Source organism: Diprion similis, chromosome 8, assembly GCF_021155765.1.
Source record: "Diprion similis isolate iyDipSimi1 chromosome 8, iyDipSimi1.1, whole genome shotgun sequence".
Lineage (NCBI taxonomy): Eukaryota > Metazoa > Arthropoda > Insecta > Hymenoptera > Diprionidae > Diprion > Diprion similis.
In genome coordinates, this window is record NC_060112.1 from 2,482,969 (window position 1) to 2,510,023 (window position 27,055).

Genomic DNA, 27,055 nt, shown 5'->3' on the forward strand with positions numbered 1-27,055 from the left:
TATAGATTCATTCAAAATATTTTTTCAATTTCAGGTGAAAATATTCATTTATCTTTCACCTATTTTATGAAATATGTACTTAGTAAGTAAGACAATGATAATAACTAATACTTTAATCACATAAATTGATATTGTATTGCATCGTTCATGGGAGTAAAAAATCAAAAACCGATTGTGAGGAAAAATAATGGAGTCGGTCGATTAATCGAGTTTGAAAAATAATCGATTATACTCGATTAACCGGGAAAAATAATCGATTATTTTTCGTCATTCTTAGCGTGGAATGGTCCACATATACCCATATCTATTGTATCTATTTTTTTCTACTTCTTTCCTCATCATCTTTTTAGTAAACATATCAGTTGATAGCTAAGAAAATTTACAAATTGTAACAAATATATAAAGATATTATATATTACATATATACGTCATATAATATGAATATAAGATGCATCATAATTTATACATTATTAAATGATGAATTTGGTAACAAGTAAATAAGTAAATCTACATGATTGGAGTCATTTTTTTACATTTTTTTATGAATATCTCGAAATTCGTTTACATTTTTTAAACTCATCCCAATAAATGTCTGTCTCTACAATTCTGTATTGCGTATTTTTCTTTTCACTAGCTTTGTCCATACGGTTTAGAAATGTTTGCATAAATAATTGGCACCAACGTCTCAGAAATCATTCTGTGAACAATTTTATTTAATGTACTATTTAGCCGTTCGCAAACCAGTTTCCACTCCATTGACACAGTTATTTCAAGAACACATACAACACAATTCGAGACATAGTTAATACCTTGATCGACCTTTGTATACACACTGGTACATAGGTATGTGTGCTTTGTTTTCGCAATATTTTCATTTGTCTGGAGTTTACAGAGTCTGTAGACAAATAGTATGTGTGTGATAAATTTCAGCTGACGATAAAAACATGACTAACGTCAGATTGATCAAGAAAAATCAATATCCATAACGACAATGGAGAATGGTATTTATTGATAAACATAAAAGAGAAAAATGAAAAACATTAACTTAAATCATAACGACAGTGAAGAAATCAATTTCTATATATTAATCTGTCTGTACACAAGTCTGTGCTCCATTCATATTATTTTATATCCCCCTAAAAACCTAATTTTATCCTTTGTGCCCTTTATTTATTGATTAAATCATTTATTTATTTGTTAGTTGATTTACGTGTATTTTCTTTAAATTTTTTTAATCCCCTCAATAACAAAATCCTTTTACTGAACCGGAACGCAAATCCCCTAACAATTATCACACAATTCATACATATACATATACTTTTTTGTTTTTATTCTTTCAAACAAGACGTGCTAAGATTTAGTAACACTGACGCCAAAAGCCTTTGTCAGTTACATTCGGTAAATTGAATTACTCAAATTTTACACACGATGACCACAAAATCTATTTGAAAATACTCTCTGAAGTGCATCCCCCTGTAAATCCAAGAGTGCACAAAAGACTTGGATGATTCGATGTAATTGAAATTTAATGTATCGGATACATACAAGCATTTCCATATTGTATGCATGTAAACCTGATTCAATAAACCGAAAAATAAGATAAATTTTACCTGGCTAAAAATCAAGTTTTTATTTTACCAAACCTGATAAACACTGTTTGTTTTTGTAATTCCGCACAATCAAATTACGCATGCGGTTGGCTCTAAATACAGCTTTATGCACCAAACAAAAACCGAATATCTTCTCTAACATTTCCGGGATTGCTAGGTTTCGTCAACTTGTGGTCACCATTCGATTAACAATACCGCGAAGCACGACCTTTTTGTATGCGCGCGATTAACACGCTTAAGCGTAAGACTTTTTAAGATGCGAATTAATTAAAGTAAGCCGTCAACGATTTAGAAGAATTATTCTACAAGTTGATGAAAATTGTCGGTTTCAATGTTCTATATAACTAGGTAGAACACACTCACACGATACCACTGTAAAATGCTTCACATAGGTACATTATCAATCAATCGACTAATGCTAAACTTGTGTCAGTCACATTTCTGTTCTTCTACTTCGTTCCCATAACAAGTATTATCGTAAACGTTGATCACATAATATAAATTGCATTGTCAGAACTGCGTCACAGTTTTATTTTCGATATATTACATCTCAGTAGATTGTTCGTCAAGCGAATCGTAAGTTGAACTTTAAAAGAAAAAAAAAAAAAAACGAATTTGAGAGACTAGGTCGGACAAGGGCGTAACATCGCAAAAGTGAAATGCAATTTTCAAGATCCACGCAATCCGCTTCATTGACTAGAAATGCGTGTTGAATATACATCATTTATTAGGTTCCTTGGAATGTGTCACTTTAAAATGAGCCAGCATTCAAGATCTTCGCAATCCTTTTCACCATAGAAATGAAAACACTAAGCACAATGAATGTTTAGCAAATTTTGAAAATGTTTTTAGCAAACTTAAACTAAATTTATCCTTTTCTATTTTCCACAACGAGGAAGTCAATTACAGAAACACTTAATTTTTAATACCTTAGCTAGAATATGCAATAAAAACATGGAGAAAAAATCACACAAATAACAATAACGAAAAACAATTATAAATCATAATTAGGACATTGTTAGCAATCCATGTCAACAAGTGTTCCTTTTTAAAAACATTAGGCAATTTGACTCTCCTTTTATCCTATAACAGCGCATTCCATGAATATATGTAAAATGTTCGTTTTTTCCCGATTTTTATGAACTAGTTATACGAAGAATAAAAAAAACATCACGAAGTCAAGCTATGTCAATATTTCAATATCCCCTTATCTCTACTGATATCTCAGCTTTGATTCCGAGAAATTCGCAACTTTACATACCGAGTATTTATCTATTATCACGACAAAGGTTATTTTCATCATTTTTGAGCCCTGAAATAAAAATCACTTGAAAAGAATAATAGAAAAATCTAATCTAGAAATTTTCGCGTTATGCCCTCGTTTGAACCAGTGTCTCAATTTATAATTGATAATACGTCTATGTATATTAGGTACTTAAATATTAATAACTACAATCATTCGTCAGTGCAACGACTGTTTGTTGTCAATTTTATCCAGGTATATTCAGAGTAAGTGGCATGACATACTTTTCGTCGTATAAGTACAGTTTTCTTCTTTTCTTTTCAATCCTTTTTTTTCTTCTCTCGTTAGTAATATCAATTTTTCTCCAATTCATATATATATATTCGTTGTCATCACTCAAAACTTGTATGATTATTATTATATACACACACAATTATCGGATTACTTGAAAACAGAGTAAAAAAAAAATTTTTTTTAACCATATCCCTTACATTGATTTTGTGACCCACCTAAAGTCAAGTCAAGTCAAGATCTACACCTCCCAAGATTACTAAGTTCAAAAATCTTGGAAACTTTAAGTTGCCAAGAAGAATGAAAGACTATAATAGTTTTTTCTTTTTAATTCACCCGCATAACGTTCGAGGGATAAATTCAACAATCGCTTTGGGTTGAGAAAATTTTTGATTTACAAATTCAGGCTGGCGCGTCTTCTGGTACACCTTCTTCCTGTTCAAGACGCGACGAACCACACACGCGACACTTGCAACACACTATACAAGGTGCGGCCAACAACAGCAATGGCGATGCTACGAGTAACAGAAGACCAAATCCGGCAAATATTCCAATCACTTGAGTCCGATGCCAAATAACAGAGGCACGTGAATGACCGAGTTTATTTTTACACGGTCCTTTGTCGTAATGGCGCAAAAGGAAGTCGTCCTGCAACATTGATATGAAATATATTTTATCGAAATATCATATTTTCTTTGTTTTTTTATTTATATTAGACGGAATTTTGCCCACTCACAAGTAAAAAAAAAAAAAAATTGTTTAAAAATAAAGAAAAACAATATATAAAACCGATTCCTGGTTTAATTTTCGTCTGTAACAAAACATATTCTTCTTTTATCCCTAGGTAATCCAATTTGAATTATTGCGGTTGTCAGCAACGCAGCTGAGTTGTAAGCCTGTGCTTGAGAAGCCTTATTTATTTGAGATTTAAAATATAATCTCAAAGGCGAAGTATGACCTAGATAATTCGTGACGAATTTTGCTATTCGCAAAATGACAAATAAACAAGTCTAGCGTGTGTCATTTTATCATAATTATGTATCAACCTGCTTCGAGCGATGAGAAAATATAGACTCACATCCAACGAGGCTAAGCAGTACCAACAGAATACGTGCTTGCATCGTTTGCACATCATCTGGGCACATCCCTCGTCTTTTTCGATAGGTACGGAACACATTGGGCAGCATTTTATACGCTCGTTGTCTATTGGTATTCCAGGCGGCACTTCGGGACAAGGTCCGTTGTGCCATGGCTCACGACAGAGCGAACAAAAGTCGGTCGAACAGCTGGGACAGTGAACGGGACCCAGTAGAACTGCGCCGCCATCTTCGTTACCAATAGAACACACTGTTTCGCACCCTGGACTTGGGCACCAGGCTCGCCCCTTGTCCACGGAAACATCTGCAAGATTTATAGACCGCGTTAGTATCAAGCTTGACGAAAGATAGCGAGCAGATTTCGAAATTTTATTGTTGTACTATATTTTTACCCCTGTTAAGTCGAAACCTATGATGCTTTTCCAACAGCTCAGGCGTTACTAGATCTTTGATCTCCGATAGCGAGAGAATTCCTCCACGTTCACATTGTGCGTCTGGACAACTTATTTCGTAAGCACCTTCGTTAATCTCGAATTCGGCGTATGACTGCATGCACTGTAGGTGAAAAAAGGAATATTGTTATCTATTTCAGGAAACTTACTGTACGTGGTTTACGAATATTCTAAAATTACTTTAATCCAACAGTGTCCTCTATCAGATTTCCTGTCTATTTGGGTATTTCACAATACTGAGAGAATCTTTCTGGAAAGAGGATAATTGATTTGAGGTGAATTAAGATTCTCTAAATAGATTCTCCCTGATTCTGAATAGAATCGTCAGAACTGGCTCTTACCAATTTTAAGAAACAATAATTATAAAACTGTCATGCAGTGGTTTTCGTTATTGCTATTCAAGTAAGAAATTCAAACAAATTATGGAGAACTAAATAAATTCAGAATCATATACATCAGAACTGAGCAATTGCGACCAGTGTTGTGAAGTATCTAGAGACAAGTACTTTATTTTTGTATGTAGGTACTTTACTCAGCAAGTACCTTGTACCTGACATGTATATTTTAAGAGTATCTGTACCCATTTATAGGTACCCGTAAGGTACTTGAATTGCATAGAAATTTTGCAATAGAGCATTCGTTCAGCGTCAAAAGATAGATATTAACTCCAACGAGAAAAAAAGTTATTTGATGACATGTTCAAACGTCTACTTTTCTTAAATATTTCAATTTGATAACTAATAATTTGTATAAGCCATGTAAATGCAGTACTATATAAGTGTACAATTTCTTCACGTCACTCTTACTCAGGGATAGAACAAAAAAGCAGCTTTAGCTCAAAACTGCAGGAAAAGAGGGAGAACTCAGGTTTTTCAGTAAAATACGTTTTGTGAAATGTAAAATTTACTCTAAAAACAATGAAGACAACTGTGCGCTGACTAAAATTCGCTACATTTGTAATAAAAAATACAGTTGATATGGGTATTTTTTTTTTCCTATGGTTTAGAATAAAATCTGCTCTTTTGTCCTACACGTGTACTCAAAGTAAATAATAAAGTAACTAATTACGTGTATATAGGAACATTTTGAGTATCTGTATCTGTACCTAGGTATTAGTCTTAAAATATATTTTACAACACTGATTGAGACTCAATTTCAATTTTTCAATTGAAATACATCAGCAGAAAATAATTTCATTAGAGCCCCGGTTTAGCTGAAGTAACGTGTTATTGACTTTAGCTTTATAATCATGAGTAAGCAAGAGAAGTATAAAAAAAAAAAAAAAAAAAAAAGAGAAGGAAACATATTCAATTCCTTGAACGAAAATAGGTTTCTAATTATCATAATGAATTATTTCACAGAATTGAATTTATGAATTAATTTACAATTCTAAGAAAACTGCTGCTTATTTATTTATCACCCTGAATAAATTTCACATGTTTCTCTCAACTTCAAGACATAATCATATGCACTCTCTTTCCATGACTTTAAAAATTGTGTAAGATTGTCTGTTTTTGATCATTAAGAGTAAATTTTTAGGATTTGTTCACTGAATTTTTGGCCACATTGTACCTGATATGTAATAAGGGTATAAACCGTTGATATAAAATAAATGAATAAATAAATAAATATAAAATTGATAAAAAAAAAATCTGCAAAAACATTTCCAGATCTACTTTACATTGTATATTCTTAAGCAACATTATTGCAAAGTGAATATTTATAGTGAATAAACAAGTAGGCTCTATTCCTAGAGAATTTCATAAGTATTGATAAAAAAAACATACAAAATTAATAGATCAAATGACAAACTCACATCCTTGCAGTAGGAACAGCCGCAGCTTTCGATCCTAGTCGTATCCGTTGTTGGAACATCGACGAGACACAGCTTACAGCGGAGTTTTCCAGCTGCGATAGACTGGGATGAGGCAGGAACGAAGTTGCCAGCGGCAAGGCTATACCGTGAACTCGAAGCGAGGGAAAGCAGGCTGGAGCACCGCGAGCAAACTCTACTGCGGTTTACAGGACGGCCTTCGAGAGCGAGAGTACTGAGACCGACGGTGGTTTCACACTTGCGTAAAACTCCGGGACCGAGATTTACCCAACTACCTTTGGCCTCGAGGCTTGCGCAGCTTTCGGGTCTGAGCAGAGGCGTGTTTGCGCCGCCAGGAAGAAGTGGCTTTTCGACGGGAGCTAGACTCAGGGAACTCGACTCTTTGCCAAGGAGGGCGAGCCTGATACCAGAGAACTTGTCTGACTTGTCAACCTTCTTTTGATCGGGAACATTTTTCAGTGGAGTTATCGACGTCACAGAACTTGTCGCAGCTCCCATCTCTATCTGAGGAGCTCGTCGTACGACGAGTGATCTAAGACTAGGCATTTCAATTTCTACAAGACCTTCAACCTCGGCGATGCCGTGAGTTTTTCGTTTTCTGATTCCATAAGCCACAATTCAAAGTTTCCGGCTCCTTATTTGTCAAGGTTAAATGAAAAAGCTCCCGTTTCCTTTCCAGTGGACAATTCTTGGCCCGTCGAAGACGACACGTGAACTTTCAGGTGGCAAATATCTGACCCCAACGCGTAGTCACGTCTCGTCTGTTTATCTCAAATCAACACACTCGGGTACGAATTTCTTGGAAGTATTTTTTTCTCGCTGGATTCAGGTGGTTTTGTCCTTCTCTTTGGTTATTTGTACAGCCTGCTACCGAAGTAAATAAGGTATCTTGATTTTTGTATAGCAGGAATAGTTATTTTTTCCAAACGGTAATCGGCAGTGATGGTTCAGATAAACAAGACTACTGTGGCTATTGTCACCTTTCTACGTATCTTCGACAATAATAACAAAGCGATCATCTTTCAAATAGACGAAAAGATATTAACGGCCGTTTAAGGTTGTACGAAAAAAACATGGGTTGAAAAAATGAAGTGAAAAAAATTGAAATAATATTCTAGATCTAAAACTCTGGTTGAATAGAGGTAAATAAATGTATTCCAAATAATTTGACCCTCCTATTTTTCCTTTACGCACCTTCTCGCCAAAAATACACACGTAGAATGGATCGGTTTTAGTATCGGTTTAACTCCTCGACGGAACGATCGTGGCGACAACAACATATGCGCTTGGAATTTCGATCGCCATTATTGGCAAAATATGCACGACGATCCATAAAAAGCAGCTAGTCGATCATAACAAGGCGAACGACGCTGTTTGTCGAGCACGGTCTCTGACGCTTTTTCCGGGCTCGGTTTTAACCAGGTAGTAGCAACAGCAGCAGCAGCAGCAGCATCGCCGCCGTCCGGAGGCAGAGCAATTCTTTTCGATAAACACGAGTCGAACGTAGTCCGATGCAGTCGAGAACTTTCACTATTCAGAAAAACAAACCGTCGACGAGAGACGGTGGCAGTTCGGAGGTCTAATTACTCTTTGAGACTTGATTAACCGATTATTCAGGATCGGGTTTTTGGGCCTTTGGCTAAATCACGCCCGCAGCCAACCGAAATACTTCTTATCGCGACACTCGCATACTTCCGTTTCACAGCGATCATCACACACACTGCATTGCACGCATGTACACATCAATTCGCCTCGGATTCAACGGCAGACTTTCCCTCCCCGCATTTGACGGAATCGTTACGTTACGTCCAGCTCTCAGATTCGACAACTCCTCAGGGTTGTTTGTTTTGACGTAACGTGTGCTTCTAGGGACGCAACCTCGCCCGACCAGCTAAGTATTCATGCAAAAGTATCTACGCGTAGTGCTGCCTCTGCAAGGCGCTGATTGAAATCGCGGATGAATAATAAATCTCATCACTTTTCCAACCGATGAACTTGAACCTGTGTAGACGAACGTCGAGTTTCGAAGTCTACGGTCGCTTATATCTCTCCTTTCTTGTTTTTTTCGCGCCGCCCGTCTTGGCCGCTCCTCAAGATCGGCGCTCGCGTCGCTATGGAGATAAACCACGTGACGACCCACGTGGTCCTAGGGAATTTTCGACTTCTATCTGTCAAATGGATTATTGCACAATGCTGCACACTTTCAATCGCACCTGTTGGCCCTGTTTTTGCGATTCACTTCAATACCCGATTGTCTCAGGCAAGCCGACAGATCGTAGCAGCCTTTCGAGAAAGTGATTATCGCTCTCAGCGCGTTCAACACTTGCTATTCGGTCGAGTTGTTCCCCGTTTCAGAAGACTCCATTCTCTCCAAAGTTTATATTCAATGTCAAAGTGACAGTCCCTAGGAGGTCTTCCCACGGGTTAATTGCCTTATTTATCAAATTCACAGACGAGGACGAGTCGCTTGTTTATTTTTAGATTCAACATGGTTAGCTCTTATCTAGTGATTCAGACGTTATCTAGCCTCGCTATCGGATCGAATATCATAACTTGAGATCCCGTATCAACTGATAAGTTTCCTCGTAAGCTGAGGCTACAAAAAACAAAAAAAAACGACGAATCAGAAAGGTAAGGAATAATTTTTTCACGTATTTATGACTAACTAATTCTTTATCCAGTCCAACAAACATAGCTACCCACAGGATTTTTTCCCTTATCTCCTAAACAAATGAGCAGAGATCTATATACCCCCAATTAACGATTCAAGTGATGTGTACAACATACTTTCTTATTTTTCAGGTGTAGCACCCAAGAGTATAATTACCCAGTTGACGTCATGCTGGATATAAGAAATCATAAACTTTTACAAAAAGAAACAATATTCATTGGGCAACGATGAACTGCATTTTGGAACAAACTTTTCAGAAGCTAAAATTGAGAAGATTACAGGGACAACTTTTAAAAATTGTAGGTTTAGAAAAAAAATCCATATTCTAATTACACAAATATTTTTTATACACGAGTTCCATCACACACAATTTATCCATCTCACTTTTGAATACTCCAGATTCGTTTAAATAATTTTTTACAACCATTTTATTCTCTGCTGCTCCCGCAGTGAATTGCAAATGTACCGAGACACTGACTTTTCATCTTTGTTACAGCCTTGATAAAGGCTGATAAATAGAAAATAGGAAATACGCATTAATGGACAATACGAAATGCCCACGAAATTATTTTCCTCACACAAAATCAGGGATTGAGACGGATTCAACGGAAGAGAGATATGCTGGGATTCAAAAGCCGCATCCCCCTCCATGTGGAAAGATACGTCAGGGCGACATTGTATACATACAGAATCCACTGTTCAACAACTTCTTTAACAATGGTTTAACAGAGTTCAAAGACACTTCTGGTAGCTGTGAATATTATTCAACAAATCGTACTGCGAACACGAATCACGAGCGTAATTATCACCACAAATTGTACTCTCAGGATTGTAACTTCCAGAAATTTCAACATCACAAATGCGACGGTGCGCGAATTCATCCAAGCCATAAAACTCGCAAAAGTAGGACAAAAGCAAGGGCTAAAACAAGAAGAGATATGTTGATAAATGAAAGTTCGGACGACGATTACTGCTCTGTAAACTCTTCGTACGACGTGCAATTAGCGGGAAACAGAAATTCTTTAAATATGAATGACGCGCACAACAGAAGAAGTCGTTCCGCGAGAACAGAAAGATATCTTCGCCGGTTGTCCAAGGATGAAAATTACTATGACAATGAATTTTGCACGGCAAAGATTAATTCCCCCAAAAGATTTCACGACGGTAAAACGGCTTCCGGAAAATGGGAAAGTCAAGTTTCTGCCTATTCGAATAATCCTGACGAATACAACCCTAACTTGTTTTATTTCAACCACAATGACTCAGTATTGAATAATCCCATTTACAATTCATCCCGAGCAGATTCTCCAATATTTCACCGCAGGCCCAGATCACAGACGGGTCGAACAGAGTTTACCGAAAATCATGCTTGCGATGGGAGTTTTAAACACAGCAGAACGCGTTGTTCTGATCCTGGCACCGACGCTCTTCTGACTTACAAAAATAATAAATTGCCACGCCCGCTCGACCACCTCCAATATGTTGAGCCACAAATACTCAATTACAAACAGTCAACTCAGATTCCGCAGCTAAATAAACTCGCAGCTGCTCAACGGGTTAAACGTTCCAATTCGTTTCAAAGCGAACCTTCGAAAGAGTATAAAACAAGCAATGATACTTGGCTAACAATGGGTATAAAACCAAACGCTGAAACTGGTAAATTGGGTAATAGCATTTCAAGAATTGAACAGAAGTGTATCGATTCAATCCTACCGCCAGTATCGCCAAAGCCTGTTCCTACACCAAGATACACAGCGTTAGATTTCCAGCGTAGAATAATGTCGCTGCCAAAAGAAACAAGCAAACTTACAGCGAGCAATACGAAAATACCGCAAATGGCGGATTTGTCAGAGTTGTACAACTCCAGTTCCGCCAATCTGTTGTCGGACACTGATAAAGATAAACAGACTGTTAAAAAACGAAGTTCGAAAGATTTGGGCAAGGAATTATCGGAACTGGAAAAAATGTACGACAGTCTTCGCCTCAGCGATGATAATTTGCTGGAAAGAGCCGAGGAGCGTTGCATGGAAGAGTTCAGCCAAAAGGGACAATCTCAATCCTCAGCCACCGAGAATGCCAAGTATCTCTCGAGTAGTTCGTCGTTCGAATCACTAAACTTGGAGGATGGTGCAGCGGGAGAAAAGTATTCCCAGCAGTCCAGCGAACCACACGTTGTTAACGACGATATGGCATATAGAAAAATGCAGTCCAAAAAAATGCCTGCACTGTCGGAAACCCAGAATTCTCTGTCGCAGATAAGCTATCTACTTGCGTCGTCGGCTCTGATACTTGACAAGACCGATTGTCCGGATGATATGATTAAATTAACCAAAGAAGAACCAAATATAACAAAAGATGACATGGTTTACCGAAATTTACATTACGCGAACAACGTCCTCAAGGTGGTCGAGCCTCAGCCACCGTTCGGAATACCTCTGAGGCCAGCAACTCCGTCCACTAATAGCAACTACTTGTGTTCTTCACCGGTGACTGTGAAAAGTCCTCTGTTGAAGTACGTGCCTCAGAGCGAGCCAAATCTGATAACGGATGACCTGGCATTCAGAAATCTTCGGAAAGATGCTCCAAAGGCAGCTACACCGCAACCTGAGGAAGATAATAAGAACGAATTGAATGTTTTCGTCTTCAAGACAGATATGGATAAAAGATCCAAGGACGACCAGTTCTTTAGGAAGAAAAAGAAAGCCGTAAGATCGCTGTCCGCCAATTTATACGGTTTGATAAAAGAAGTAAATAATTTAGATTTGAATGTTATGTAATCAAATACATAATTATTATACATATAATCCATTAAAGATGGAATATTTGCAGCTGCTTTTAGCGTGTTACCAATAATACAGTTTGTATGTGTAAATTTCGATTTTTCAATTACATGACATAAATGAAACAAAGTAGCTGTAATCAGACTATATTTTTGCCAAAGAAATATTTCACGTGGAGAATAAAGAATGTTTGATCAAATTTATCAACTTATTCAACAAATAGAATAAAGAATAAAATTCGTTCAAGTTTTAAAGAGTTACGATGAATAGGTATTAGCAGAGGAGTTGCTTTCAAGTAAATATATTGTTGCGTTATGCTCAGCTTTTATTAGGGTGCCAGAAATCGACGTTTTTAGTAATCAGTGCCTTGTATTATTTTTGTTTCATCTATAAAAAATGATTACAAGTCTCGAATGATTATTTAAGGAACATAAAGTTCTTAAAAAAAAATTATATTATATATATATATATATATATACATACTGTTTATATAAATACATAATATATTGTTAACTATATTTTCTAATTGTATTTAGGCAATGATTGATAATGACAAAAAAATAAATAAAAACAAACTGAATATGGCATGTTACATTACCTTGTTATTTTTCCTTCACTTATATTTTAAATATGCATGTTTCTGCAAAATAATAACAACACCAAATGAGAATAACTTCATTTCTGATGTGCAGCATTTATTTTCAAACTGTGAATCGGTGTCATAATTTGAAGTACGCAACATCTTTTTTCAACCCAAAAACTTTCATACCTGTACTCTTGGTTTTTCAAAATTAACAATCGTGTTTTGAATTTATCAATAAGGAAAAAAAATTTACTCAACACTCACAATGAAAAGGACCCAGAATAAACGATCAGGTTCAGGATTACCGAGAGGTGTGAGCTTGAAAAAACCGTTTGACTTTTGCTGTGACGTCAAGAATCAAGACTTGGACACTCGGTATGACAGGAGACAGCCACCGTTCAAGTCGTCACTGGAAAACATATTTTTAAACGGTGGAGGACCAGACTTGAAACTGCGAATTCAGGATATTGGCAAACCTCCATATCCGATTCGCAGAGAGGGTCGAAAGACATTGATCGGGGCCCCGATGGGTGAGTGTAACAGATGTCGAGGCCCGTTGAAATGGTACCTCGAAGATGAAATATCTCTTGCACGCGACTTACTAGCTCACGACCGACAAACCAAGTACAATGCAGATGCTAACAAGCACGTTAAGATCGCTTTGGAAAAAGGTAAGTTTTTGATAAACTCGTTATAAATCTAGGCACTATTTAATAAACAGCGTATTTTTCCCTCCAGCAAGAAGAAAAAAGAAACTAATGAAGAAACAGAGGCAAAAGAAGGTGAACTAGGATGGAGTATGTGACGTGATATAGAGGATTTGGAGGTACTCGAGATTATTTTGTAATTCTCACGATTCTTTACAATCTTGACCGATCGATACATCGAATTCTTATTTCCAATGCTATGGATCTCAGGAATTTTATATAAGCGTTTGTTCTTTTCTTATCCATAAACAACGAAATAGATGAGCAATAAAATTTTTCAAACCTTCTTTTACGCCTTAGTAATATATTCTCTCGATGTAAAATTGCCACATAAAACAAACTGGAAACAAAAATATATATCTATAGCATGTGATCACAAATTTTTTGTCCACAACATATCCTGTGTTGTCTGTTGATATAATATAATATAATACAATACAGCCAAACATTCTCTCCTTTGAGAAAGCGTTCTTGGATACAATAAGTATATAATAGCATTGTTAAGTGTAAATATTTCTCAACAAGAAAGCTTTGATGCAATTGAGAAAAAAAAATAAAAGTTACAGAATGAAGAAAAATAACGATAGTACAAAAAATACCAAATGAACCGGCAACAGAAAAGAATAACGGATGACTATTAAGAAAACAATTAGATACTGCGAAATAAACTGTGTAATGGCAAACACAAGTGTATTGCCATAATTAGTCATCGTCACACAGAGGAACTTTTAATATATCACATTAACATATCATTACAGAACAACAGAATTCAGCGGTTTATTTGCACAAGTTCATTGTGTGAATACTGCCGCTGCAGCTTCTGAATGAGTATGTAAATATATACCACAGCAGTCACAGAGAAAGTCAAAAGATATGAATTTATAATATATGTGTATATATATTTATGTGTTGTGCGGAGCCATAAATTTCACTGTCGATGCGATTCTATACTACATCAATTCTGAAATTTTGTTTTTCCTCTTTATATCATTCTGTACATTTACAAGATATTGGGCCAACTTTCTATAAGTGAAAAGTATACCTGAACGTCAACAGAATATATTTTTGTTTTCTGCAATCAAATATTGTAAAAAAAAAAATGTTTTATTAACAATGTTGTTTTCTCTAAAGTTTGTGCAAAGCAAGTTTGAAAAAACTAGACTGTGCAAAAAAAAAAAAGAAAAAACTTTTTGGCACAATTTATCGCTGCGTAATGTACCACCCAACACTTCGAAATTTCGGAAGGCACAAAGTATTTAAATTTAACAAAAATTGTTTGGAAGAAATAAAAAAGAAATACAAAGTTATAATCCAATTGTTAAAAATTAGGACATGCTAAGATTAGCTTAATTACACCTGATCGAGGACTAATTGCATCACTATATGTTCTTAAAATATTAAAGATAACGCATAATTCTAACAATGGCATACACATAAAAAAAATTTCACTTCGATCAAATGTTACATCACTAGAAAACAGCTTTGAATACTTGTAAGTTAAAAAGTACTAACTATAACCGAAAATAAGTCTGTTGAATTAATAAAAATATATTAATGAAGCGGGTACACACTTAAAAAAGGAACATATTTTTAAAGTGTATGTATGCACCTCTTTAAAATTGTTACCAATTTTTTTTTTTTACTTTCTCAAATTCCTTTTACATAGAACAATCACATGAAAATAAAACTTTCTTTGATAATGTAGTTTTTTTTTATCTCTTCTAACAATATTATTCTTTTATATACATTTATATATATATATATGTATATAGGATTTATAAAAACAAACAAAACTAATGTGTATTTTAATAAGAAAAAATCACGGCGAAAATCTTACTTCCGAAATAAAAACGAAAATGTAATTACATCAATATTTCTTTATCCCGTTTGGTTAACAGTATTATTTTTATTATTATATTATTTTTATTCAACGTGAAATTAGAAAACAAGAAATTATTGGATCAGCAACAAGAAATCTTTGGCATCTGTTGCAAAGAGTGTCTGTAACACAGTTTACTACAGTATTATTACTGCTTAACATATTAATCGTCAATTATCCTTATGTTAATTAATAGAATAGAAATTTATAATAAGTATCATTGCTAATAGCTATGCATTGAACTCATCGTACAATGTCTTAACAATATGCAGACCTTTCCTTTCATTAATATAATATTATTATTATTATTATTCGTTATTTTCATACAAGTTCGCGCTCCGTCTGTAACTGGGAAATATTATGTAAGCTATAATCTGTACTTAGGAATGTTGTTCTCTACTTCGACGGTAAGTATTTCATCTTGTTCATCGAAATCCGATAAGTTTTCTTGCAGATTCACAACGCCAGCCAGCAACTTCTCAGAGTGAGGAGTCTTCGGAGTTACTGGTCGATTTTGTTCGATGCTCGGAGATTCGCCTCTGGATATACTTCCAGGTACAATTTTGTCCTCCAACAGAGTTTTTCCGGGTGTAACCGGAGCAGTTTCCTCTTGCACTTCAACTTTTTTCACAGCGGAAACAGCATCTACTATTTCTTGATGTAGAGAATCTACCGATTCAGCCCTGCTCAGATCATTCCCTTTGTTGATACTACCGGGTACAATTTTGTCATCCGTACAACTCGATCGACGTTGGCTGAGCATGCTCACAGGAATATCGTCCTCCATTGATCCCCTTGATACACTCCCAGGAACAATTTTGTCAATCTTTGGCGTTTTCTTAGGTGTAACGATGTCGCTGTCCATTGAGGCGTCATGGGTTGGTTGTGCTTGCTCCTCTATCTCTGCAGGAACTGATTCAGCTTCGGTTATCCTATCAGGTACACTTTCCTCACCTGTTTCCTCGATAACAGCATCGTTCTGTTCTTCTTTCACCTTACGATATTCTACAGTTCCATTGATTACTGCCTCTTCAGTTACTTGACTTTCTGTTATCGTTACCTCAGAACTACTTTCCACAATGCTACTGGGTAAAACAGGTGCGTCGAAATGATCTACTTCTAGATTAGCCGAGCTTTTTGTAACGTCAACAGTATCTTCGGTTTCAGCATTTGCCTCGCGTTCTTCTAAATTGGGATCAAGTTTAGGTGCCAGTAAGTTGGAACTAAACTGCTCTGTTTTTTCTTCTGTGGTTAAAGCTGTTGATTTTTCTTCTTCCTCCAATATTTCGCTTTTAACAGTAACGCTGCTCGTATCGGTAATTTGTTCAATCTTTAAGGCATCTGAACTATCGGTCAGAGCAGGTGCTGAGGCTTTAGGGACATCAAAAATATCAACTGGAGGTTGTTGAGCTTCGCGAACATCGGCTTGAATATTTTCTACTTCCAATGCAATGGATTTATCAGTCTGAGGCTGTTCAATCTCGCTGAGATCTTTTGAGCCATTAATCGGAACATCCTGAGCTTCGTTACTGTCGGAAGTAACAGCAGTTTCTAATTTATCAGTCTGAATTATCTCACCTTGGCAGGTATCACGATTAATCTGAACTTCGTCAGCCTCTATCTTACAACTAATACTTTCCTCCTTGATCACTTCATTTCCATTTTCTAGAGTTTTGATCATTTCTACCTCATTCTCTTTTTTTTCGCTGGTGTGGATCACCTTCGCAGTTTCAGAATCAGTAAATATCGTTTTGATAATTTGTACCTCGTCTTGATCATTTTCGATGTTTTTGTCTGTCTTTGCCGCTTCAGTGTCAGTAATTACAGATTCGATAATCTCTACATAGTTCCGATCTCCAGAGTCAGTAACCTCACTTTTATCTTTTTCTGTAGTTTCGATTACCTTGGCAATTTCAGAATCAGTAGTTGCCTTGTTTTCGCTGCAAACTTTTTTGGTGCACAACGGCTTCAAGATATTCACAACATCATTGCCTTCTAATTGGAGGGAAATTAGCGTCGGATCGTTATTATCAAGCAGCTCAAACTGGAACATCGTGACGCCATCCGCCACTAATTCATTGAACTTTTCGCAAGCCTCTTTAGACCAGCTCTCGACGTCATTTGGTAATGCAAGAGTGCATCTGGTGGCCAGGCTAGGGATTTTGGCAACATCTTCCGGCAGTATCCTCAGTTCCGTGGTCAGGGCAGAATTGCCGTAATCAAAGTACAGCACAGTGGTGCCGACTCCTTCGCTGTGAGACAATATTTTCGACCTGTACCATTCGCCGTCGTCTGGGAATTTGGCCGCGCAAATGGTTCCTTTGTCAAAAGTGTTCAATGGCAATAAGCTCTGCGCGTCGAGTAGACGCCCAGCCATAATCTCCAGCTCGATGATACTGCTCTCGGCCTGAGTCCAAAACTCTGACGGCGAATTAACATGACTGACAACAACATTCGGTGAATTTTCCTCACCCAGCGGTGGAAGTCGTTCGTCTATCACAGGCAGGACTTCGCAGTATTGAGTCAACTGATCGGCCACATTTACACCATCTAGACTTAGGTTTACAACCGAAGTTTCGCCCTCTTCTACCACGTCGAGTAAAAATATCGTCGCACCGTCAGCGGCGAGTTCGACAAATTTTTCACTGGCGTTGGCTGACCACTCCTTGACTCCCGATGGCAACTTCAAACAGCATTTTCTGGACAATGGTGGAACCGCTGCCAGGTCTTCGGGGATCGTTCTAATCTCCGTCGACACGGCTGAATTTCCATAATCGATGTAAAGTACCTGAGTACCGACTGGACCGTGCGACTTGACGCGAGCTCTGTACCACAATTCGTCATCAGGAAATTTGGCTACGCATAAACTTCCCTCAACGATGTCTTCGAGCTTTGGAAACATTTCTGCAACGATGAACCTGTCAGTCATTGTCTCAAGATCAGACACAGACTTCTCTTCCTGGACCCAAAATTCACTTGGCGAATTTACGTGGCTTACAAACGCGGATCTAGGATCGAGTTCCAGGTCAATAATCTCGTCGATAAGATCCTCAGCGTTGTGAACCATGATCGCGTGGCCCTCGTTTACCAACGCATCACCAATGCTCTTGTCATCGACAAACAATTCAACTCGCCGTGGTACACTGTCTGCAATGATCAACGCTGTGATAGGAGAATCTGTGGTCGTGGCCATAGTTTCGAACATTTCACAACTCGCCGTGCTCCAGTCTTCAGAGCCAGTTGGAATTAGGTCGAGCCTTGATTTGAGACCGTACTTCTTGACGCTCTTCAAGTTTTGCGGCAGCTCTTTAATGTTGCTCGAATTGCTGTCCACGACATCGGTGTTACCGTAGTCTATAAATCGTACTGTTGTTATGTCCTCGTCCGCGTCCAACACTTCTGCTCGGTACCACATACTGTCGACGGAGTAGAGTGCCGCACACAGAGTACCCTCTTCGGGTATGCCAGCAAGGGATGAAAAATTTGGCGCTGCAAGCTGCAAATTTGCCTGCATCGCTTCTATCGCATCAATTTCTTCGTGTCTTTGAAGCCAAAATTGCGCTGGTGAATCTGAGTGCGACAAGAAAACTTTGTACTTGTTGCCAACGATCATTTCCGGTATCTCTTGTTGCTTCGGTTCGGTTTTCTTGAATTCTGCAACCATTCCTTGTTCGGACAGTACTTGACTTATCTTCTTGTCGTTCTCAGTGAGTTCGACAATCCATTCTTTTCCCACGTTGTAGAAATTCGCCGTGAACTCCTTGTCGTCCAAATGTTGATGAAGCAACGTTTTCTGCTCTTCTTCATTGCCTTTCAGACTGACGATCAGAGATACATTAATGGCCATTTGATGTGGAACATAAAATTCTGGCTCAAGGGTTTTTATTCTGTTGCACGGAACTTCTTCGCAGTTTCCGTAGTCGATAAATCTAACGAGAACGTCGGTGTCTTTTACACTTTCTACCATCGCTCTGTACCAGTTGTTGTCTTTTGATTTGACTACACATAATTTACCAACTTCAGGAACCAGCTGCGTACCAGAGACTGAGTAATGTTCGTACAACGAGCCCAACACCTCGACAATATTGTCCAAATCGGTTGATCTCTGCAGCCATATACTTTCAGCGTTGTCGATGTGCATTACCCACACTTTGTGTGTCGATGCGAAAACGGGTAACGGACATACAGGGACGATGCTATTGTCTGAGTCTGCCTCGAGTATCTTGATCTTTTGGCCTGATAAGTCGTACAACTGCACTGCGAATCTACAGCAACGAAGAGTTAAATTTGGTTATAAGATTAAAAGAAGAAATTCGAAGAAAAAGTACCAGAATATTATTAACAAATGTACCGATTTTTTACAATTTCTTTACCTCTGGTTATTTACGCTGTTTATACAAACGATCAATTGTTTTCCTTCAAATGACTTTTTCAGCTTTTCATCAATCTGCGATGTAGGAGTCACGTTAGGAAGATAGCACTCCGCCAGACGGTCAGCGTTTGTAGAACTCTGTAATTCACAACTCTCATTAATATCAATCTGAAATTTACATCTACTACGTTTCACCATTTTTTATTTTGTACGCATTTTATTTTCTTTAATATTCACCACAGCGCCCCATACCTTGAGGTTGTCTACTGCTTGGTGCGACTCAATCGATGGCGGAAGTTGGATGTAAAACTTTGCAGCTCCTTGAACGTTGCAAACCTTCGTTCGAATCGTTTGTCCACTCCACAATGCCAGATCTTCTTTGACTACACCAGGAATAAGTTCGCATCGTTCAGTCGATGTAACTGCAAATAGGAAGTTAATTTACAGGAGGTCAAAGTATTGCCACACTTTTTTTTTCAACGGTTCAAAGGTAAGTATGCCTCTCACCATTATTGACGGCTGTTTTTTCAGTGACACGGTTGGCATCGATAGCAAGACCTGCGGTAATCATAGATTCCGCAAGGTCCCTTCCCCTGTTATTCAGGGATATCAAATATTTGCCCTCCTTGGTTCCATGGAATGTACACTTGAATTTATCCGCGTCGAAATATTTATCGATTTCGTGCTTGTTTGCCTTAGACCAGTCGATTCCGCTCGCCGGTAGGATATTGTTAAGGGTGCAATGCATAGCTTGCTTAGGAAGTTTGGCAAACCTTTGTTCTACTGGATATATTTTGCATGGATCTACCATTGCGCAATTTCCAAAATCAATGTATTGCACTATGTGACCACGCAATTTATTTAGTTCCTTTATCTCTGCTCGGTACAGAGCTCCGTCATCAGAGAAAAATGCTATCACCGGGGCCCCAACCTGTAAAAGATTCGAAAGAATTTTTATTCTATGACTAACCAACGTTCAAACGAAACTCAATCGTAATGATTGAAAAAAAAAACAAGTTGTACCTGCAGGGTACTCTTGATAGGCTGTTGATCGACATAAGCATCTTGTATCTCGTTCATCATGTTCCTAAACTCCAACTGCTTGCTAAGTATCTGGCAGTAAAAATTGTTCGGATTAACGAACCATGTGACGACAACGTCGACTTGATACCCCGCAGCGAAGGATTCATCGTTCCACTTTTGACTTGCTGAAATGTATTGCGGCGTAACACGAGCTGGCTTTCTTCTGTCGTTTCGAGTTTTTTTCTTAGCATCTGTTTTAGCCTGTTGCAAGTCTAGATTACCACAGAATTGTTGGTTCACGTATTTCGGTTCCAAGCCATTGTCTCCGGTGCATTTGAGTAGTACTTCGTAAACTTCGTTAGACTGCAAAACGAACTCAGCTTCCAACGGAATTCCTTCCGCAGATTGAACAAAAGCGTCAATCTCTTCGTCTGACCACGTTGTTTTCGTTGCACCGAACAGCTTGCAATGCACCGCCTGTACGGATAATTTTGCAAGATCTGGTTGAAGCTCCTTGATTTTGTCATGTTCGACTGTCTCTGTGTTGCCGTAATCTATAAAATGGACACTGGCACTGTCTGCATTGTTTGTCTGAACGACAGCTCGGTACCATTTAGAATCGCTGGAATACTGAGCCACGCAACATAGTCCTTGCTGTAAATCCAAACGCTTGACAATTTTCCCGCCTTTATTGTACATTTGGGCTATTTTCTCCATAACTGTGTCAAGTTCCACATTGTCTGGACACAACTGAACATAAAAATCCGTTGGACTGTTCGTGTAGATTACTTCCACATCTTTTACAGCACCAACGGTTATATTTGGGGGTGGAATTTTGAGCTTCTGTCCTCTGGGCGTATCTTTGACAGGAGAAGTTGGAGACATAGAATTCCAGGAGCTTGATTTATTGGCCTGCAGGAAAATTGACAATTTGTTATTCGCACACAAATAATACCACAATCTTAAAATATTAAGGGAAACATTCAACAGTATCGTTGTATAAGAGTATATTTGCAAAATGAGGTTGAAGTTAGTAACGTTATTGTAACAATGCATGTTTATTCCTGACTAAGCCATTATGTTAACATGTTCAACCTGAAAGTGGCATATTTTTTCCTCTCAACTTTTACGGGAAAAAAGTCTACGTAAATATTAATAGAATACGTTACAAATTGATGTGCAACATCTTAGCTTTTGGTATGTGGAATTTGGTGGGAAAAATTTCATGAATGTGACGAAAATATGTAACAAGAAGTAGGGAGAAGCGCATGCTATTAAATTTACTATCATATGTTTCTTGGGTGCAGTCTACAGTTAAAACTTGTGCTGCAGCATGTTAGCGAGTACCACAAACACCAACATTTTCATAACGTTTCAAAAGAAAAAGAGAGAGAAAGAAAGAGAGTTCCTTCTATAAATACCAGACAATTATTTTTCATGTATTTCTGAGTTTTTTTTTTATTTTTATTTCATTCTATTTCTAGAACAGTATATTTTTAAAATGTATGAATTTTTGAAAGTTAAATTTTCTGTTAAACTATGTTCTCAATTTTGCACCCAATATTGCGAAAGATATATCGAGTACCTATTTTCACTTCAATAAGGTGGCGAGAGTTGAGTCGGAAATAAAGTCCTATATGTAACACAGGAATAAAAGTTGACTTAATTCCAGTGTTATATTATATGTACTATTATTATGGTGTCCGTTATTTTGGTCATTTTGGAATTTTCTTGATTTCCCCACAAAATTGTGTACATATCGAAAAAAAAAAACATCTGTAAAAATAAAAACTTTCTGATAACAATAATATGCGCCAGCGGATTATTGAAATTTCAAATGTAGGCTACATTGAAATTTTTGATGTTTTTCAGCTATCATTTTTTTTTCGACATTGATAACTTCGAAATGCAGAAAATTGTTTTACAACAAAATCATGGCTACTTTAAAATGGTTTCATCGCAGCATCCACTTGGTTCAAAGGTGCTATAGATTGTCAAACCAAGTTTACCCGATTACATGAGCATAAACTTAGGCTTTGGAAGACTACTAGCTCTGCATCTAGCCTCATCCAAAGCTCCACGATGAACTCATCGAACCAATTTGAACTAGTGTAATGATTCTGATTGATTTACTTTACATACAATACTTTTACTTAGCTATAAACTTATGGCTATCAAACATGTGAACATAATATTTATTCCCTATGTTATACAAATTGAATCAGTGTCCAAAAAATTTTCTTAGCACTGTAGATTCTCTTAGCAGTAAAAGATGGTGCATCAGCTTGCACACGTTTACTTTTTTTCAAGTGAACTTGGTGTGATCGGTGACCACCGACTCTAATTTAAAATTCTAATCATCCACCTCTGCGTGTTAATGTTATCCGAATTTTTTTTTTATATAATATGAACTTATTTTTTTGGGGGAAATCGTTAAAATACCAAAATGACCAAAATAACGGATATCCCAGTCTTTATACAGAAAACGTTGTTAGTTTACAGCTTTAAGATTTTCAAGAATTCTGTGAACATAATAACAGAGCAAAACTATATGCTCATATTTTAGAATCTTGACTATAACACTTCAAAGTCATTCTAGAATTGCAAAACAGTGATAATTTTTCCCATCATTTTGTTGCATCAATGTTACCAATTTGAATCTCATTTTCCTACACACATAGTTGAAATCAATTGGTTAATAAATTTTATTCTTACCTTAGGACTCTTCCAGGATGAGTTGGACGAATTTCTATCCCTTGATCGAAATCCGGTACTCTGATTGCCTGTGAAAAATTAATGAAATAAGAAATCGGTTTTTTTTTTCTTAAATCTACGAACCCAGAATATTTCGGAAGATCAATTTTACCCACTTTTAGTACTACTTCTGTCACTTTCGCCGTCGCTCCACTTTCCACTTGGCGGATTCCTCTCTCCACCTCTGCGCAACCCTCTGTCTCCTCTTCCTTTAATGCCTCTGGATCCTTTGTTGCCCCGTCGACTGCTACCCCTCGACGAATTGTCTGAATCTCTATCACTAAAACTATCATCTTTGCCAAGATTTTTTTCAAACCTATTATCATCCCTCGGATTCCCGTCTCTTGAACCGAATTTACCTCCCCTGCCTCTTCGTGATCCGCTGTTGTCATTTCTATCGAACCTGTTTGCACCACCTGGTTCATTTCTGTTGAAATGGTTATTCCGCGTTTCGTTCTGATGCAATCGATCATCTCCGTTGTGTCGATTGCTGTCTCGCTGCCTTTGCTCATTCTCGACATCTTTAACGATTTTATTCGACGTTTTTTCATGATTGTTTTGGTCGAATTGTGGCCTCCTGGATTTGCCGCTCCGTTCGCCGCTTCTCATGTCTTGGCCCCATGTGTCCGATTTACCGCTTTTGCCCCATTTGCTGTTACGATCGTCACTGTGAACACATAGCAATTTTAGTTATAAAAATTCTACAGTCTGAAGAAATCTTTACCCGAATATACACAAAAATTGATATTTTCAATGCAATTCAAAACTTACCTTTGATAGTTAGATTCCAAACTTTGCGACGAGTTTACGACCTGCTCCCTGCCTATGTGCGCGTTATTTGACGAACTCATTGCTCTTCTTGGTGGGCTTGGAACTTTTATTTGAGAAGCGATGCTGGCCATTGGAGCAACGGTACAATCGTACAAGTCTACGAGAGTACCGTTAGGAAGAACATCGATTACTTCCATCGCCAGTTTCTTTTCCAGAACAAGCAACTCGAACTGATCAGCAAGTTCCTGATTGAGGGGTGTTGACTGAAAACCATTTAGTACGCAGCTGATGGCCTGTGCTCTCAAGTTAACAACCAAATCATCGTGTATTTTTCGTAATGTAGACGCAGCTACTGTCTCTTGATTTCCATAATCCACATAGAGCACGGTCACTTGTTCTCCATTAATATTTAAAATCTGCGCTCTGTACCTGTAACAAGCAATAAGCAAAATTTACGTTTACGTACAAGCAATTAAATTATATTTAAAATTAAACAAATGAGCACCAACCATTGTTTATCTTCGATATATGAAGCGCAACACGGTCTACCAACTTGAAGAGCTTTTGCGTCAAGTGGCGGAGCTTTCGAGGCATATTCAGCCAAACACGCCATGATGGAATTAAGCGACTTGATGCCACTGTCGAGTTGCACGAAGAACTTTGTGCATGATTCGACGAAAGAGACGTGAATCATGTCCTTGAATCCCTGCTTAAGCACAGGAGGTTCTTGATAAACAACAGGAGCGGAGCTAGCGAAAGTTTTTTTCAAAACATCCCTGATATTAACTCCGTTATCGTACAAATCTCCGTACTGTATCAGTGGAGGTCCTTCTGGTGGCCGGACATGAAGCACCAGTGGTTTTCCAGTGACAATTTTCTTGAAGTAATCCTTGACCTCGTCAGTAATGATCAGCTCCTTAAGGCCGCTCAGGGTGAATCTGATGGAGAGGACCTTGGGCTGTATGAACTGAGGCGGCAGTTGAAAAATGTCCGAATAAGACAAAACCTCTGTGTGTCCAAAGTCGACATAGAAAAGCTTGCATTTCTGTTCCATAACCGACATTACCACCGCCCTGCAGAGAACTCCCTCCAGTGAATAACGACCCAGACAAACCGATCCGGGTAACGGTGGTTCTTGCAGAGGCGCAGTAGGATGGTTATTCACATCAGCCATCAGCTGTGTGAGGATTTGTGCTGTGCTTTTTACCTGAACCGAGAATTTCATCGGTCCGTCCTCAACAAATGACACATAAACGTCGTGCATGGAACCGACATCCAAAACTCGCGACTTGAAGACTAGGGCCTCAGGGGCAGGAGAAGGCACAGGCGCAGGCACAGGTGGCATCCGGTGTTGCGGGCTTCGCCAGTCCTCCTGAACGGGAGGATTCGATCTGGGTGACAACTCAGTGTATGTCTTCTGCTGTGGCCTAGACAAATAATTTTGGCTCATAGGTGGCGCCACAGACTCTCTAGGCATCTGAGGGACGCGTCGTTGTGTCGTTTTCTGATGTGCTGCAAACATGTCCTGAATCGTTACAGAAACGGCTAATTCTTTGCTCACCAATAGCGCGCCGAAGTCCTCGTTGTTATAGAAAAGCTTAAGCAGTCTGTTTGAGCCGACAACAGAGTGCAGAATTCCCTTAAGGTCAGCGTAGCGGAGAGTCTGCTTTATCGACTCTATTGTTTCACTCTCCCAGGTTCCGTTGATGGGAAGGATGTGGGCCAGCACGAAGTCCAGAGCTAGCGGAGGCAGTGCGTGCAGAGACACGACGCTCGGTATATTGTCGAGCAGTCTTATAGCTGTGGGCGGCAGGACCTCATAGTTCCCGTAGTCGATGAAATGGACCAGGACGTTGCCGTTGGGCTGCACGTTGCATATTTTTGCACGGTAATAGCCCTCATTCTGGAACCTAGCACAGCATATCATGTTCGACGCCAGAGGGTAGTTGGGATTTGGAAGCGCTAAGCCTTGGTCGAACTTCTCGCTCAATGGGAGAATCATTCGCTCGACGCACGTGGCCGCATTTCGGTCGATCTGACCCCATATCTTGAGCAGCGGTCCATCGGTTTCAACGTGCGTTACGAACAGTCCGAGTTCGGAATTCTGCGCCATTGCTGTCATGTTTGCTCGCTCAAGTCGCGACCGCTGGCCGACGCTCGATTTTCTCAAACACACCACACGCGTGGAATTTCGTGTTTTTCTGTTTCCTTGTCGAGCGTTTTTTTCTTTCTTGATTTTATGGTACGATTTTTTTCTCACCAAAAATTATGCACCCGATTTACTCTGTTGCCTCCTGTAGGCTTTCTATCTGACCATCGACACGAGGCCTCATTCACATCGTGGATACTGAGATTCAAATTTTTCTTTCTAATTCAAGCCGAATTGTCTCCTCGTAATAGCGTACGTGTATGAATGAACCGTCTTGGGTGTGCGGCACTTGTCACAAAGAAATTCGTACACAGACACAGGTATGACCGGGCTGTCGGATCTTGGCATATTGCAAAAAACGGTTTTCTACCAGCGTAATGGGGCTACGCGCTAGTTGGGAGATGGAAGAGGCAACAACTCGACCAATAGCAGCGAATGGCTATATCATCAAATATATTCGAATGTTCGATTGTCCGCTCCGTACCCTATGCGCACCACCACTACCGCCGAATAAAAAGTGCATAAACCTCGGAGAATACTTTCACGGCGGTTGATGGACGAGTGGATTGTTTTTCCTACACCTTTTTCTCACTACGATCACGTATCAAGGCACAATGCTAACGGGATTCGATACAAAACTTAATCTTCACTTCTTCGAGCAACAAAAAGGATAATGTACGCTGGCACTAACCACGAATGATGAGTTAGATGTAGATTGGAACACTGATATTCTGAGCTTATAGAGATAGACTGCGCGGTCTGTGCTCCGCGCTGAAGCTGTAATTAGAGAGAGAGAGAGAAAGAGCACAGTTGAGCCAGACCTCTCTGTTGCACGATGG

The 27,055-nt window shown here is 38.4% G+C and overlaps 4 protein-coding genes across 4 annotated transcripts; 2 read left to right on the forward strand and 2 right to left on the reverse strand.

Annotated features, from left to right (window-relative positions):
- Positions 1–1,227: 1,227 nt before the first annotated feature.
- Positions 1,228–7,591, reverse strand: LOC124409661 (E3 ubiquitin-protein ligase RNF144A-like). The gene is made up of 4 exons (XM_046887431.1): positions 6,510–7,591; positions 4,634–4,796; positions 4,223–4,545; positions 1,228–3,792 (listed from the first exon to the last, which is right to left on the reverse strand). The coding sequence occupies exons 1-4, from the start codon at positions 7,071–7,073 to the stop codon at positions 3,547–3,549; spliced, it is 1,296 nt and encodes a 431-aa protein (XP_046743387.1). The 5' UTR covers positions 7,074–7,591; the 3' UTR covers positions 1,228–3,546.
- Positions 7,592–8,689: 1,098 nt separating this feature from the next.
- Positions 8,690–12,317, forward strand: LOC124409656. The gene is made up of 3 exons (XM_046887419.1): positions 8,690–9,158; positions 9,330–9,497; positions 9,695–12,317. Exon 3 carries the CDS (start codon positions 9,738–9,740, stop codon positions 11,973–11,975), a length of 2,238 nt encoding a protein of 745 aa, XP_046743375.1. The 5' UTR covers positions 8,690–9,158; positions 9,330–9,497; positions 9,695–9,737; the 3' UTR covers positions 11,976–12,317.
- A 432-nt stretch (positions 12,318–12,749) lies between these two features.
- Positions 12,750–14,834, forward strand: LOC124409668. Its single transcript, XM_046887439.1, has 2 exons — positions 12,750–13,232; positions 13,300–14,834. Exons 1-2 carry the CDS (start codon positions 12,827–12,829, stop codon positions 13,350–13,352), a joined length of 459 nt encoding a protein of 152 aa, XP_046743395.1. The 5' UTR covers positions 12,750–12,826; the 3' UTR covers positions 13,353–14,834.
- Positions 14,835–15,106: 272 nt separating this feature from the next.
- Positions 15,107–26,336, reverse strand: LOC124409652 (maternal protein tudor). The gene is made up of 9 exons (XM_046887409.1): positions 24,577–26,336; positions 24,068–24,496; positions 23,413–23,963; positions 23,258–23,325; positions 20,543–21,454; positions 20,027–20,450; positions 19,772–19,941; positions 19,521–19,657; positions 15,107–19,412 (listed from the first exon to the last, which is right to left on the reverse strand). The coding sequence occupies exons 1-9, from the start codon at positions 26,187–26,189 to the stop codon at positions 15,515–15,517; spliced, it is 8,202 nt and encodes a 2,733-aa protein (XP_046743365.1). The 5' UTR covers positions 26,190–26,336; the 3' UTR covers positions 15,107–15,514.
- Between the last annotated feature and the right edge of the window lie 719 nt (positions 26,337–27,055).